General features: G+C 37.7%; 1 protein-coding gene across 1 annotated transcript in view; it reads left to right on the top strand.

Moving 5' to 3' along the window:
• Positions 1-14,519, top strand: part of Pdk3 (pyruvate dehydrogenase kinase 3) — a 67,722-nt gene extending 53,203 nt beyond the window's left edge. Inside the window, exons 10-12 of the mRNA XM_052170096.1 lie at positions 1,788-1,901; positions 9,835-9,974; positions 13,851-14,519. Coding sequence (XP_052026056.1) covers positions 1,788-1,901; positions 9,835-9,974; positions 13,851-13,881 — 285 coding nt within the window. The 3' untranslated portion in view covers positions 13,882-14,519. The remainder of the gene's footprint in view (positions 1-1,787; positions 1,902-9,834; positions 9,975-13,850) is intronic.
• The last annotated feature ends 456 nt before the right edge of the window (positions 14,520-14,975 follow it).

Here is a 14,975-nt window from a genome sequence, read left to right as displayed (position 1 = left end):
TGAGTATCTACTATGTTTGTCAACTCAAGCTTTAGAAGGTCAACTGTGTGGGGTCAATTATCACTTCTGTCTTTAGGTGGACCCCAGATATTGACCTCAGGTTTGTCAGCAAATTGAACCATCCTACTAAGTTTGACTATGTGGTAGATACTGCATAGATAGAGCGTTTATTATATCATGAACTCTTTATCAGCTCAGAGGTGACCTTTCCATTTCATGGTGAGAAAAGTCTTAAATTGAATGAGCTGCTCAGTCACACAGAAATGTAGATTTCAGAGTCAGAAGCCTATGTGACTATGGCCCTCTTTCTTTAAGGCCCTATTCCTGATCCAGATTTAATCCAAAGTGCTAAAGCTTACCGGATAGCATCTTTCCATAACCACCAGTGGCCAACTACAAAGCCACTGACTTTAGTATCATTGTTTTTATTCTTGTCTGTGACCTTTTGTTTAAAATGTATATTGGCCATCAATTTGATGACATTGAAATATAGGAAGTTATTAATTTTTTTCTAAAAAAATACCCATTCACTATATCAACATACTGTAGCTTTTCTAGATCTTTAGGGATGAGCTCTAAGAAATGTTTTAAATGGTTTAATCTTATTGGTAAATTTCAACTCTTGCCTGGCAGTGGTGGTGCACACCTTTAATCCCAGCACTTGGGAGGCAGAGGCAGGCAGATCTCTGTGAGTTTGAGGCCAACCTGGTCTACAGAGTGAGTTCCAGGACAGCCAAGACTACACAGAGTCACAAGGGAAATCTGATAATGAAACTTGAAAGTGAATGTGGTTTTGTGTTGTCATCAGCTCAAATTCTACTTGATGGATGTTTGCTTTTTAATATATTATTTTTAGTCTTAAAGAATTCAATATAACATACTTTGTATTTCAGTCATATTCACTCATCACGGCTCCCCACAGATCCACTTCTTATTCCCTCTCCCTCCACTATCCATCCTGTATCTTTTTTTAAAAAAGAAGAAAGACACTATCTTGCAGCAGACATTCTGATCTCTCAACAGTCCATCTGCCCACTTTCCAAGATGTTCCCTGATCCTTAAGTATAGGAATTTTGTTACAGGTTTGTCAGCTGAGAACAGTAACCCAGTGGGCAGTTACTATCTGAATTTTGACCAGTTTAGCTTTCCATAATGGTTTCTGTCTGCTACAAAAAGAAGTATTTTTTAAGGGGCAAGAGTTACACTTATCTGCAGATATAATAAGTATACATTTAAAAAGTAACACTTGGAGCTTAAGGTATTGTTCAGTTGGTGGAGTCCTTGCCTGGTATGCATTAAGCTCTGGATTCTAAACCCCAGCACTGCATAAACCAGGCATGGTGGTTCTGTGTCTATAATCCCAGTACTTAGGAGGTGGAGGCAAGAAGATCAGGATCTCAAGGTCAATCTTACATAAGGAGTTAGTTCAAGGCCAGCCTAGATACATGAATCCCTGTCTCAAAAAAGTTACCCCAATTTTATGTTCATGCATAGCTAAAATTTTACTTTAAAATGCTAAAAAATAAAAATAAAAAAATTAATAAATAAATAATGACATTTGGGGTTTTTTTATACCCAAATGTGACAAGTGTTTTTTGCTTCTTCTTGTTGTTGGCTTTTTTTTTTTTTTTTTTTTGGTTATAGATTATAGACGCAGCATTAAAAAGATTGAGTTACTAATTAATTTGATTTGAATCCAAATCAGGGATTTGTTTTAATCTTCTGTAAGTGGTCCCCTATGAAGCATTTGTACTGGTCTCACTCTATTAATTTTCTTTTCTTAATAGGCTGGATTTGGTTATGGCTTGCCAATTTCTCGACTGTATGCCAGATATTTTCAGGGAGATCTAAAATTGTATTCCATGGAAGGAGTGGGTACCGATGCAGTCATTTATTTGAAGGTACTGTGTTTTGTTTCTGTTAGTATAAAGGCCTCTTGACATAAATCTGGAAGTACCTATAACCAGTCAAGAAAAACACTGTATCATCTCTTACCTTGACATCAGACTTATGAATTCATGATGTGCCTTACCCTGATTTTATGTCCAGATATAACAAAACATGTAGCATGGAAATATGAACTTGAATTTATTTTTAAAACCATAGATCTAGTTTTTAAAAATTATATGTCCATTGAAAAACCTAGTTTAAAAGGAGACAGATTACCAATAATCTGAAGTCTTCTCATCTTTTGCTTTAATTTCTCAAGTGGTAAGAATTCAATAATGATAATATGCATATATAAAATTATCTATAGATCTTGAAATAAGTGAGGTAGCCCAGATTCAGACAAATACCAAATGCTTGCTCTAATGAAGATCTTAGCTGTTTTAAAAATTTACTTTACATCCCACTCAAAAGTTTTGTGGGTGAGTGATGTCTATCTCTCACCGAGGTCCCTGCCTGGCTATAGGAGGTGGCCTCTTTTGGTTCTCTATCCCCGCTGCTGCGAACCTCAGGGAAGGTCACCCTCATTGATTTTGGGGAGCCTCCTCTATCCAAAGCCTCTGGCATTTGCTCTATATGTCCTCTAACCCTACCCCTGCCACTTGCGGATTTCCATTCATTCTCGTGGCCATCTCTCCTGTCCCTCCCCACACCTGATCCTGACACCCCCATTCCCCCCATCCCCTCTCCCACCCAATTCCCTCCCTCTATCTGCATCATAGGGCTATTTTATTCTACCTTCTAAGTGAGTTCAAGCTTCCTCACTTGAGCCTTCTTTTTTAACTTCTTTGGGTCTGTGAGTTGTATCATGGGTATCCTGTGCTTTTTGGCTAATACCCACAAATAAGTGAGTACACACCATGCTTTGTCCTTTTGTGTCTGGGTTACCTCATTCAGGATGATATTCTCAAGTTGCATCCATTTTCCTGAAAAAATCATGATGTTTTTGTTTTTAAAAGCTGACTAGTATCCCATTTTGTAGGTGTAACACATTTTCCGTATCCATTCTCCAATTGAAGGACATTTAAGTTGTTTCCAGTTTCTGGCTATTATGAATAAAACTGCTATGAACATTGCTGAGCATGTGTCCCTATGGTATAATGGGGCATCTTTGAGTATATGTCCAGGAGCTGGATATTAAGGTAGAACTATTCCCAGTTTTCTAAAGAACTGCCAAATTGATTTCCAAAGTGGTTATACAAATTTGCATTCCAACCAGCAATAAAAGAGTGTTCCCCTTGCTCTACATCCTCTCCAGCATCTGCTATCTCTTGAGTTTTTACTTTAGCCATTCTGACTGGTGTAAGATAGAATCTCAGTCATTTTTATTTGCATTTTCCTGATAACTACGGACTTTGGGCATTTCTTTAAGTGTTTCTCAGTCACTTGAGATTCCTCTGTTGAGAATTCTCTCTTTATTGGAGTCTAACTTCTTGAGTTCATTATATATTTGAGATATTAGCCCTCTGTCAGATGTAGGGTTGGTGAAGACCCTTTACCAGTCTGTATGCTGCTGTTTTGCCCTATGGACAGTGTCCTTTACCTTACAGAACCTTTACAGTTTCATGGGGTCCTATTTATCAATTGTCGATCTTGGGGTGTGAGCCACTGGTGTTCTGTTCAGGAAATTGTCTCCGGAACCATTGAGTTCAAGGCTATTCCCCAGTTTCCCTGCTTTGAGATTTAGTGTGTCAATTTTTACGTTCAAGTCCTTGATCCACTTGGACTTGAGTTTTGTGCAGGGCGATGGACATGGATCTACTTGTAGACATGCTGTTAGACCATCAACATTTGTTGAAAATGTTTTCTTTTCCTTTTCTTTTTCTTTTTCTTTTCTTTTCTTTTCTTTTCTTTTCTTTTCTTTTCTTTTCTTTTCTTTTCTTTTCTTTTCTTTTCTTTTCTTTTCTTTCTTATTCCTCTTCTTTTTTTTTGTTTTGTTTTTTTGATACAGTGTTTCTATGTGTAACCCTGGCTGTCTTAGAACTCACTCTGTAGACCAGGCTGGCCTCAAACTCAGAAATCCGCCTCTGCCTCCCAAGTGCTGGGATTATAGGTGTGCACCACCACCACTGCCCAGCTTGAAGATGTTTTCTTTCTTCCATTGTATGGTTTTGGCTTCTTTATCAAAAATCATGTGTCCAAGTGTGTGGGCTTATTTCTGGGTCTTCAAGTTCATTGGTCAGAGTACCAATACCATGCAGTTTTTATCACCATTGCTTTGTAGTACAGCTTGAAATCAGGGACAGTGATTCTTCCCAAAGTTCTTTTATTATTCAGGAATGCTTTGGCTATTCTTGGTTTTCGTTTTTCCATATGAAGCTGAGAATTACTCTTTCAAAGTCTCTAAAAAATTGTGTTGGAATTTTGATATGTATTGCATTGAATCTGTAGATTGCTTTTGGTAAGATGGCCCTTTCTACTATGTTAATCCTACCTATCCATGAACATGGGGGATCTTTCCATCTTCTGAGATCTTCAATTTCTTTCTTCAGGTACTTGTTCTTGTCATACGGATCTTTCACTTGTTTGGTTAGAGTTATACCAAGCAAGTTTGTGTATCAGTATTCATAAGGGTCTGAAGTTCTCTTTCAGTCTGAGTCTCTGTGTGGTTTAGGTATTGAGGTGACTGTGGTCTCATAGAATGAGTTTGGCAGTGTTCCTTCTGTTTCTATTTTGTAGAATAGTTTGAGGAATATTGGCTCTTCTTTGAAAGTCTGGTAGAATTGTACACTAAAACTATCTGGCCCTGGGCTTTTTTTTTTTTTATGGGAGACTTTTAATACTTTTATTTCTTTAGAGGTCCTACAGCTGTTTAAATCATTTACCTGATTTTGTTTTAACTTGGGTAAATGGTACCTGTATAGAAAATTGTCCATTTCGTTAAGATTTTCAAATGTTGTGATATATGGGCTTTTGAAGTAAGACCTATTGATTCTTTTAATTTCCTCAGTGTCTGCTGTTGTCTCCCTTTTCATTTCTGATTTTGTTTATTTGGATTCTGTTTCTCTGCCTTTAGTTTGGCTAAGGGTTTGTTTATCTTGTTGATTTTTCTCAAAAGAACCAACTCTTGGTTTTGTTGATTCTTTGTATTGTTTTCTTTGTTTCTAACTGATTGATTTTAGCACTGACTTTGATTATTTCTTGTCTTCTACTCCTATTTGACGTGCTTGATTCTTTTTTTCTAGAACTGTCAGGTGTGCTTTTAAATTGCTGGTATGAGAACTTTCTAATTTGTTTATGGAGGGATTTAGTGCTATGAACTTTCCTCTTAGCACTGCTTTCATTCTGTCCCATAAATTTGGGTATGTTGTGCCTTCATTTTCATTAAATTCTAAAAAAGTCTTTAATTTCTTTATTTCTGCCTTGACAAAGAGGTCATTGAGTCAAAAGTTGCTCAGTTTTAATGAGTGTGTAGGCTTTCTGGTGTTTCTGAAGTTTTTGAAGTCTCACTTTAATTTATGGTGGTCTGATAAGATACAAGGCATTATTTCGGTTTTCTTGTATCTATTGAGGCTTGCTTTGTGACTGACTATATGGTCAGTTTCGGAGAAGGATCCAGTAGGTGCTGAGAAGAAGGTGTAGTCTTTTGTGTTTGGGTGAAATAGTCTATAGATGTCTGTTAGGTCCATTTGATTCATAATGTCTGTTAGTTTCATTATTTCTCTATTTAGTTTTTGTCTAGATGGCCTGTCCATTGGTGACTGTGGGCTGTTGAAGTCTCCCACTATTAATGTTTGGGGCTCGATGTGTGATGTAAGCTTTAGCAATGTTTCTTGTATGAATGTGGGTGTCCTTGTGTTTGGGGCATAAATGTTCAGAATTGAGATGAAGTGTCCTTCCCTGACTCTTTTGATTAATTTTGGATGAAAGTATTTTGTTAGATATTAGAATGGCTACTCCAGTTTGTTTGCTTGGAAAACTTTTTCCCATCCCTTTATTCTGAGGTAATACCCATCATTATTGTTGAAGTATATTTCTTGTATGCAGCAGAAAGATGGATCCTGTTTTTTCATCCATTCTGATAGCCTGTCATTTTATTGGGGAATTGACTCCATTGATGTTGAGAGATATTAATGACAACTGGTTGTTATTTCCTGTTATTTTGATGTTGGTGTGGTGTGTGTGTGTGTGTGTGTGTGTGTGCTTCCCTTGTTTTTGCTGGTATGTAGTTACTTGTTTCCTGTGTTTTCTTGGATGTAGTTAACTTCCTTGTGCTGGAGTTTTCCCTCTTGTATTTTCCGTGGGGCTTGATTTGTGGATAGATATTGTTTGAATTTGAGTTTGTCTTGAAATATCTTATATATGGTGATTGTGTATTTTGTTGGGGGATAGTCTAGGTTGGCACCTGTGGTTTTTTAGAGGCTTCTCTCTCTTTTCTTTTCTTTCTTTCTTCCTTCCTTCCTTCCTTCCTTCCTTCCTTCCTTCCTTCCTTCCTTCCTTCCTTCCTTCCTTTCTTTCTTTCTTTCTTTCTTTCTTCTTCTTCTTCTTCTTCTTCTTCTTCTTCTTCTTCTTCTTCTTCTTCTTCTTCTTCTTCTTTTTTGGTTTTTTTGTTGTTGTTGTTTGGGTTTTTTTGGGTTTTTTGTTGTTGTTGTTTTTTTTTTTTTCCGAGACAGGGTTTCTCTGTATAGCCCTGGCTGTCCTGGAACTCACTCTGTAGACCAGGCTGGCCTGGAACTCAGAAATCCGCCTGCCTCTGCCTCCCAAGTGCTGGGATTAAAGGTGTGTGCCACCACCCCGGCTTTTTAGAGGTTTCAAGATAACTGTCCAGGCCCTTCTAGCTTTTAGAGTCTCTGTTGAGAAATCAGGTATAATTCTGATAGTTCTGCCTTCATATGTTACCTGGCCTTTTCCCCTTGCAGCTTTTAATATTCTTTCATTGTTCAGTAGAAAACATAATAATCTGTTTTGATTATTATGTGCAGGGAAGATTTTCTTTTCTGATCCAGTCTGATTGGACCAGTAAGCTCTGTAAGCTTCTTGTATGTTTATAGACATCACTTTCTTTAGGTTGGGAACATTTTCTTTTATGATTTTGTTGAGAATATTTTCTGGGCCTTGGAATTTCTTCTATTTCTATTTTTTTAGGTTAGGTCTTTTCATGGTATTCCAGATTTCCAGGGTGTTTTGTGTCAGGAATTTCTTAGCTTTAACATTTTCTTTGACTAATATATCAATTTCTTCTATTCTATCTTTTATACTTGATATTCTTTCTTCCACCTTGTCTTAGTCAGGGTTTCTATTCCTGTACAAACATCATGACCAAGAAGCAAGTAGGGGAGAAAAGGGTTTATTCAGCTTACACTTCCACATTGCTGTTCATCACTAAGGAAGTCAGGACTGAAACTCACGCAGGTCAGGAAGCAGGAGCTGATGCAGAGGCCATGGAGGGATGTTTCTTACTGGCTTGCTTCCCCTGGCTTCCTCAGCCTGCAAAAACCCAAGACTACCAGCCCAGGGATGGTACCAACCACAAGGGGCCCTCCCCCCTTGATCACTAATTGAGAAAATGCCCCACAGCTGGATCTCATGGAAGTACTTCCCCAACTGAAGCTCTTTTCTCTGTGATAACTCCAGCCTGTGTCAAGATGACACACAAAACCAGCCAGTACATACCTCCTATATTCTATTGGAGATGCTTGCATCTGTTGTTTCTGTTTTCTTCCTTAGGTTTTCCATCTCCAGGATTCCCTCAGTTTGTGTTTTCTTTATTGCTTCTTTTTCTACTTTCAGGTCTTGCACAGTTTTATTTATTTCCTTCACCTGTTTAATTATATTTTTCTTTTTGTCTTTAAGTGACTTATTTGTTTCCTCTTTAAAGACCTGTACCTTTTTATTGTATTTTCCTGTATTTCTTGAAGGGATTTATTCATTTTCTCTTTAAAGGCCTCTATCATATTTATAAGATTGGATTTAAGGCCATTTTCTTGTGTTCTGGTTGTGTTAGAATATCCAGGGCTTGCTGTAGTAGGATAGCTATGTTCTGGAGGTGTCATATTTCCCTGGCTCTTGTTGATTATGTTCTTTCCAGGGCCTTTAGCCATCTGGATGTTTTTGGTCCCTGGATGTTCTTGTAGTAGGTATTAGGAGGGAGGCGATCCTTGATAGTCCTGGTATGGTAGGCCTCTGGATGGGTATCCTTGGGCTGCGCAGTTCCAGATCAGCAGGTCTGTATGGTTCAGGAATTGCAGGTATGATGAAGGTATATAGAGAGGTGGTGGAAGAATGGAGGTCCTTTGGGGTTTAGTAGACTGCTCAGGGCAGTTTGGGTGTCTCAGAGGACTCAGCAGAGATGGGTGGGGAAGGGAAGCTAATCTATATAGTCCAGGATCCTCAGGTCTGATGGAGGTGGGGAGAGAATCAGATCTTAGCTTTTAATTCGTTTATATATGTACATATGCGGAAATGAACACCAAGAAATGACACAAAACTATAAAGAGTTCCATGAGATAAAAGAAAGGTTTTTGAGGATGGAGGAGGATGAGAGACTAGCACATAAAAGCAGAAACTACTAGAGTTGAGGGGATGCAGGGGACAGACATGGGGATGGAAGAGAAGAGCTGGAAGGGAGGGAAATCAGCAAAACACATTATAAATAAAAATGCCTTAATGGAACCTATTACATTGTACATTCATTTTTTAAAATCAATAAAATCATAATAGCCACTTAAAATTTTTGTCTAGTAACTAAGGTCTGTATAACACAGTTTTTCTCATTTGTTGGTGGTGTTAGACTTCTATTTCTGAATTCTAGAATCTTGGCATACTATTTCAATAGGTAATAGAGGCATGCAGTAACATTTAAAAGCTTCAAAGGGGGAAATGAAATGTTTCATTGCTGGTACTAAGCTATACTTCTCTTTAAGAGGCACTGGGTTTTTGTTTCTTATGGATCCTCCTAGAGTTGGTTTTATGTTTTCAAGGGCTAGGAATATAGCTTAGTCATCTAGATCATGCCTAACATGTACAAGGCATTGGGTTCCATTCCCAGTATCACAAAGGCAAACTAAACAAACAGAAATCTAGTAGAGGACCTGAGCATGGCAGCACACACCCCTAAGCTCAGCTCTTGGATGACAGGCAGGCTTGCCTGGTCTGTGTAGAAAGCTCCAGGCCAGCCAGGGATATGTAGTAAGACTCTATTTCAGAAACATAGCAATATCAAAAATCTGTAATAGAGTTGACTCTCCACATATAAAATAGACTTAAAATTTAATTCGTTTTGTTTCCTAAGTTTGAAATGTATTCTGCAGAACTTTCCACATTGAGTCATGTAGAACTGACTCATTCTTTTTACCTGAGGCATAGTTGATTACTGGAAATGAAATCGCAGTTGTTCTAGTCATTTAGATGTATATCTCAGTGATGGGGTTTGTTTGCTTGCCTGCCTTGGTGTTGGAGATGAAGCCTAGGGCCTGCTGCATACTAGGCATGCGCTCTACTACCACTGAACTACATTTCCAGCCCATAAATGATGTGATGTTTAATGGCATTTGATGACAAATGTTTATAAGTCTGGTGTGAATAAGAATTTATTTCTTCTTGGGCTCTTTTTGGATAGCAATTACCTCTTGAACAAAAATGATTGATCTTAACACATACTGTCAACACTGTTGAGTATCTCAAAGCAGTATTAAGTGAATTACAATATATTTTGTTCCTGTCATATTGTTTCAGTATTGATTTTGAGTGAGTGAGTGAGCAAATGATTTCACTCATTTACAAAGGGTTCAGGGTATTTTTCCTGGTTAGTCTAAGTAAATCTATAAAATAAATGTTAATATTTCAAAAATAAAGATATGGTTACTGGTGTTTAAAGGAGTAAAATCCGTGTTTCATGTGAGAAAAATAGTATCCTAGATCTTTGATGTGTGTATTTTTTTGTAACAGGCCCTTTCAAGTGAATCCTTTGAGAGGCTGCCCGTTTTCAATAAGTCTGCATGGCGCCATTACAAGACCACTCCTGAAGCTGATGACTGGAGCAATCCCAGCAGTGAACCAAGGGATGCATCAAAATACAAGGCTAAACAGTAAGAAACCACTTCGATTTCCATTATAAAATACCTGATTTGTCTCCAGAAAGTACCAGGCAGACAATTGAACAGTATTTTGTACCATGCATTCTCTGTGGCTTTATCATTGGAAAAGCAAAGTGATCCTTAGAAAAAAGAACGCTTGGAGACAGACTTTTATGCTGAAAAGGAGAACAAGAATTGGGTAGCTAGAATCATGGTGTAAATGGAATTCCCTCAGTCCTGGGAATCCTTGCACTTCAGAAGAATTGACAGTGAGTAAGGGCTTATTCTACTGTAAATATTTTAAAACAATTAAGTTTTCAGTTTACTGTCAGTCTTAGAACTTGACAAAAATTGGTGAGAATCTTTGCGGGTTAAAACTGAAAAATGAAACTAAATTTAATCAAAATGTAGTTAATTCACACAGTGAAATATCATTTAGTCTTTAAAAAGGACATTCTGATGCATGCTTCAATGGAGATGAATCTTGAAGTCCATATTTGATGTGGAGCAGGTCATTCTTAAGCACAAACGATGGTATGCCACTTTATGAGCTTCCTAGAATGATCACTTCAGAGTCGGAAGGTAGACAGATGGATGCCAGGGCTTCATGGGAGCTAGATCAGGGAATTGTTAATGAGTACAGACCTTGTGTTTGTAGTGATGAGAAAGGTCTTGGTATAGGTAATGGTGATGCTTGTGCAATGGTATGAATATGTCCAAGCCACCAAGTTGTTTACTTAAAAGTAGGTGACAGTAGGTCTCTATAATGTATTGTTTATCACAGTAAATTATTAAAAAATAGAAAATTGTTACTTATAGAACAGCTCTCACTGCTTTATGTTAGGAAGGAAAATAGTCTTTAGTTTCTATTTTTTCAATTAAAAATTACCTTTTATAAATTTGTGTGTTAAAAAAGTAAAACAACAACAGAAAAATGTAAGAAACATTAAGTAAAAAGAAAGGAAAAGCTGGGTGGTGATTGTGGTTTACCGCTTTAATCCCAGCACTTGGGAGGCAGAGGTAGATGGATTTCAGTGTGTTCAAGGCCAGCCTGGGTGACAGGGTGAGTTTCAGGACAGTCAGAGAAACCCTATCTCCAAAAACCAAAATAGCAGGGAAAAAAGAAAGTAAAAACCTCCACTGTATTTTACAACTCAAACATTGCTGTAGGTAGAGCTTTGTGTATATTATTTTAGATAATTTGCTCTCTCTGTGTGTATATGTATGTATATGTATATATACTATTTTTTTCTTCAAATGAGATCACTGTTCATCCTACTGAACAATATGCATTTGTTTCATTTAACTCTATTTTTCCATGTCATTAGCTTTCGTCTCATTAAAATATCCTGAATTTTCCAAACTGGGATCCATTCCAAGACCACATGACTTATCTGGATAGTCTCAAGTTGCTTTCAATATAGAAAGTGCTGTGATTGGAAGACCATGCCAGAAAACATCCTCACCTTGATTTGTTTAGTTCATTTCTGAGATATCATTTAGTTTGTTCCTTATTACCGTATTTGATAGAAATCAGTTGTTACCAAGACTCTCAGTGGAACTTTTTAATGCTATTTTGCTGGAACACTCTATCAGTACTGTTTCAGAATTATTTGTTTAGAGTCATGACTTTTGCTTGATCCATTATTGGTGATGGTATGGGTAGCCCATAATTTAGGTGATGGCTGGTCCCTCTATTTTGCTACTGTTATGAAATATGAATATCTGTGACCTCTGTAAAAGGCTCATTCAATACCCTGGGGATTGTGACCCATGGGTTGAGAACCTCTGTCTTAAAGGATGGGACACAAGTTTCTTGCCTCATGTTTTTGAATATTGTAGATTTAAAAGTATTTTATTATTTTGTACATTATACTCACTCAGCACTTTTTAATTGAAGTATATAACATATAGTAGAAATGTCTCCAAATCTTAAGTCTATGCCTTGACACACATTTACATCTCTATTTCTAGCCTGATTGTTCTCTTCTTTTCTCTACCATAGAAGATGTTTTCTGACCATCATTGGAGGTGTTTTTAAAACACAGAACAAAAACCACATGTAAATTTGTCCCCCTTGTCATCTTTGCCCACTGTGAAATCCATTCATAATATTGCATATGGCAGTCACTGTCCTTTTTGTTGCTTAAGATGGCACACTTTTAGATAGTGGGGGGCTATTTTGAACTTGATTTTCTGTCTTCCATTGACCAAAGTATGTTAATTTTTGAAAGTTGTCCTACTTTGTTGCCCAGCATATATCTTAAGATCATCGTCCACCCTCTGTGGTCCTATCCTGGAATCAGTCATTTTAGAGTTGTTTTTCTTTTAATAGATATTAGAGAGCCTAATTTTGGAGGGTAGGGGTACACATTGTACCTCTCCTAAGCCCCTTTTCTGGACAGAGGTTCTGAACACAAACACACACACACACACACACAGTACAGATGCCTTTTATTCTTTATACCACTCATTAGAAAACACCAGCATTTACTGTACTGGTATAAAATTGCAAAGCTATATAAAGTATATTTGCCCATAAATATTTTTGTTGTTATGTTAAAGAGTTTGAGTCAAGGTTTGTATGTTAAGAAGTATATAAAAAACTTTATAAAGAAAAATATATATGTATATAAGAAAAAACATTAGAGAGAAATAATCAGTGTTCAAATAGAATGAAACTATCAATATGAACTTAGGTATACACACACACACAGAGAGAGAGGGGAGTGTGTGTGTGAGTGTTACCATTCTCAGTGACAAGCACATTAGCTTGAAAGCCTGTATCAGATCAGTTTACTCCAATCCCATTTTCAGTCCATATGTAAGCCAAATATCTTGTTGGACGTCAGTGAGAGGCAGAGGCAGAGGCAGATGGATCTCTGTGACTTTTAGGCTACCCTGGTCTACTTAGCAAATCCTAGGACAAGTAGAGTTACAGAGTGAGACCCATAGTAAATAGCTTAATGTATTGGATGCTAATTAAAGATCAGTGCTAATTTCCAGCATGTTGTTTTCAAACAAATTTCACAAAAGAACACCCTAAAGTAGTTAGATTGGCAGTTTACAACTGTTAAGCTCTATAAATATAATAACAGAATAAATGCTCAGGAAAGGTACACGAATGGGACAGTTGGGGCTTCTATGGAAAGAGGGCTAGAAGATGGATTCTTTAGTTTTTAAAGCAGTTTTATTTAGATAAGATTCTCATACCACATAGTTTGCTCTTTTGAAGCACACAGCTGAGTTGTTGAGGTATATTCAACATTTACAACCCTTACCACTGCTCCAAATTGAGACTTTCTCAGGCAAGGAAGAAAGCCCATATGCATTAGCAGTTATTTTATCATTCTAATCAATTTTTTCTTTGGTGTTTTGAAACAGTTTTTCTCTATATAACCCTGGCTGTCCTGGAACTCACTATGTTATTCCAGGCTGGCCTCGAACTCAACAAAGATCCAGCTGTCTCTGCCTTCTGGGTGCTGGGATTAAAGGTATACACCACCACACCTAGCTTCTAATAAATTTTGTTTTGTTTTGTTTTGTTTTTTGAGACAGGGTTTCTCTATGTAGCCTGGCTGTCCTGGAACTCACTCTGTAGACCAGGCTGGCCTCAAACTCAGAAATCTGCCTGCCTCTGCCTCCCAGGTGCTGGGATTACAGGCGTGCGCCACCACTGCCTGGTTCTGATAAAATTTTTAATGCAGAGTAAAAAACTGTTGTAAAGTTTCCATAAACAATAGAATGCCACTTTTTCTGTAGTGACTTTAGAAAATAATTCTCAGTTAAGGCAAAGGTTTTGGAATTATTACTATAAATGTTCTGAATATGTTTTGGTTAAAAAAAGGAGAGTATACTCATGAACTATCTGGATTCTTTTCTTTATAGGGACAAGATCAAGAGCAATAGAACTTTCTAGAAAGCTGAGTGCTGTGGTCGTCTCTGAAGAAAGATTACCTGCAAGTCAACCAGAGACCCATATTTCTATCAACTCTTAACCGTGGCACTATTGTTATACCAATGCTTAGTTGCTTTCTTTATATTGGCTCAGTATGTCCATGGAGCCCTTTCCATAGTTATTCCCATTGTATCTTCCACTAAAGTTGTAGCCTGAGCAATTTTCCATAGTGTCTTGCTGTGGTTATCATTAGCACCCGTCACAAAAGAGCACAGAACCTCCTAGCTCTCTTTTACCCTATTCTCTGTATCTTGCTATGGAGTTTAGTGTCTGAAGTCTTCCCAGCATTCTGAGCTCCTTCCTCATTCCAGATACAGCAGGTCCTACTGTTGCTGTTTGTGACCAAACCTCCAGCTAGGGCTTGGGGAATCTGGAAGTGGAAGGCATCAGTGGCACTCATCTTGAAAATTCGGTTGCAGGCTTCTTCCTGTCCCACTTACGTCTCCCTTCACTCTCTGATTTGGTCCTTTGTGCCCTCTTCACTGTCTGGACATTGTGAGGTGTGGTACTTGGATGTTAGAACCTATCCATCTGTATCAATTTTAGTTTAAAGTTCATTTGCTTACTTCTGTTCCATTGATTAAAGCACTCCAAACGTTGTCCTGGAATTTCTCACTTAACACCTTGGTTTGAAAGATTGTAAGTGAAAGGCCACCTGCTAATCTCTTCAGACTTGTAAAGAGTGGGGAGTGCAGACGTGTGTTTCCATGAAAGCTCCCCTGTTTGTTTGCCATATGAAATTCCTCTTGTAGTCATCTTAGGAACTAGAAGTTCCTGTGTTATGTAGTCGACTCACTATAACAGGTTGTCACATTATTTTCAAAAATGTTCTAAAACTTGATAATTTTCATTGTCATTACTTTCACCAGTTTTAGAACTGTCCACTCAATCTGACTTTTTCTTCATTTCTTTTGTTTTATTTTTCATGATAGGGTCTCTCTGTGTAGCTCTGGCTGTCCTGGAACTTATTTTGTAGACCAGGTTGGCCTTGAACACACAGAGAGCCACCTGCCTCTACCTCCTGAGTGCAGGGATTAAATGCATACTCCACTACC

This window comes from Apodemus sylvaticus, chromosome X, assembly GCF_947179515.1.
Source record: "Apodemus sylvaticus chromosome X, mApoSyl1.1, whole genome shotgun sequence".
Lineage (NCBI taxonomy): Eukaryota > Metazoa > Chordata > Mammalia > Rodentia > Muridae > Apodemus > Apodemus sylvaticus.
Note: the sequence above shows the minus strand (reverse complement) of the source record. Positions and strands in the feature narration are given on the sequence as shown.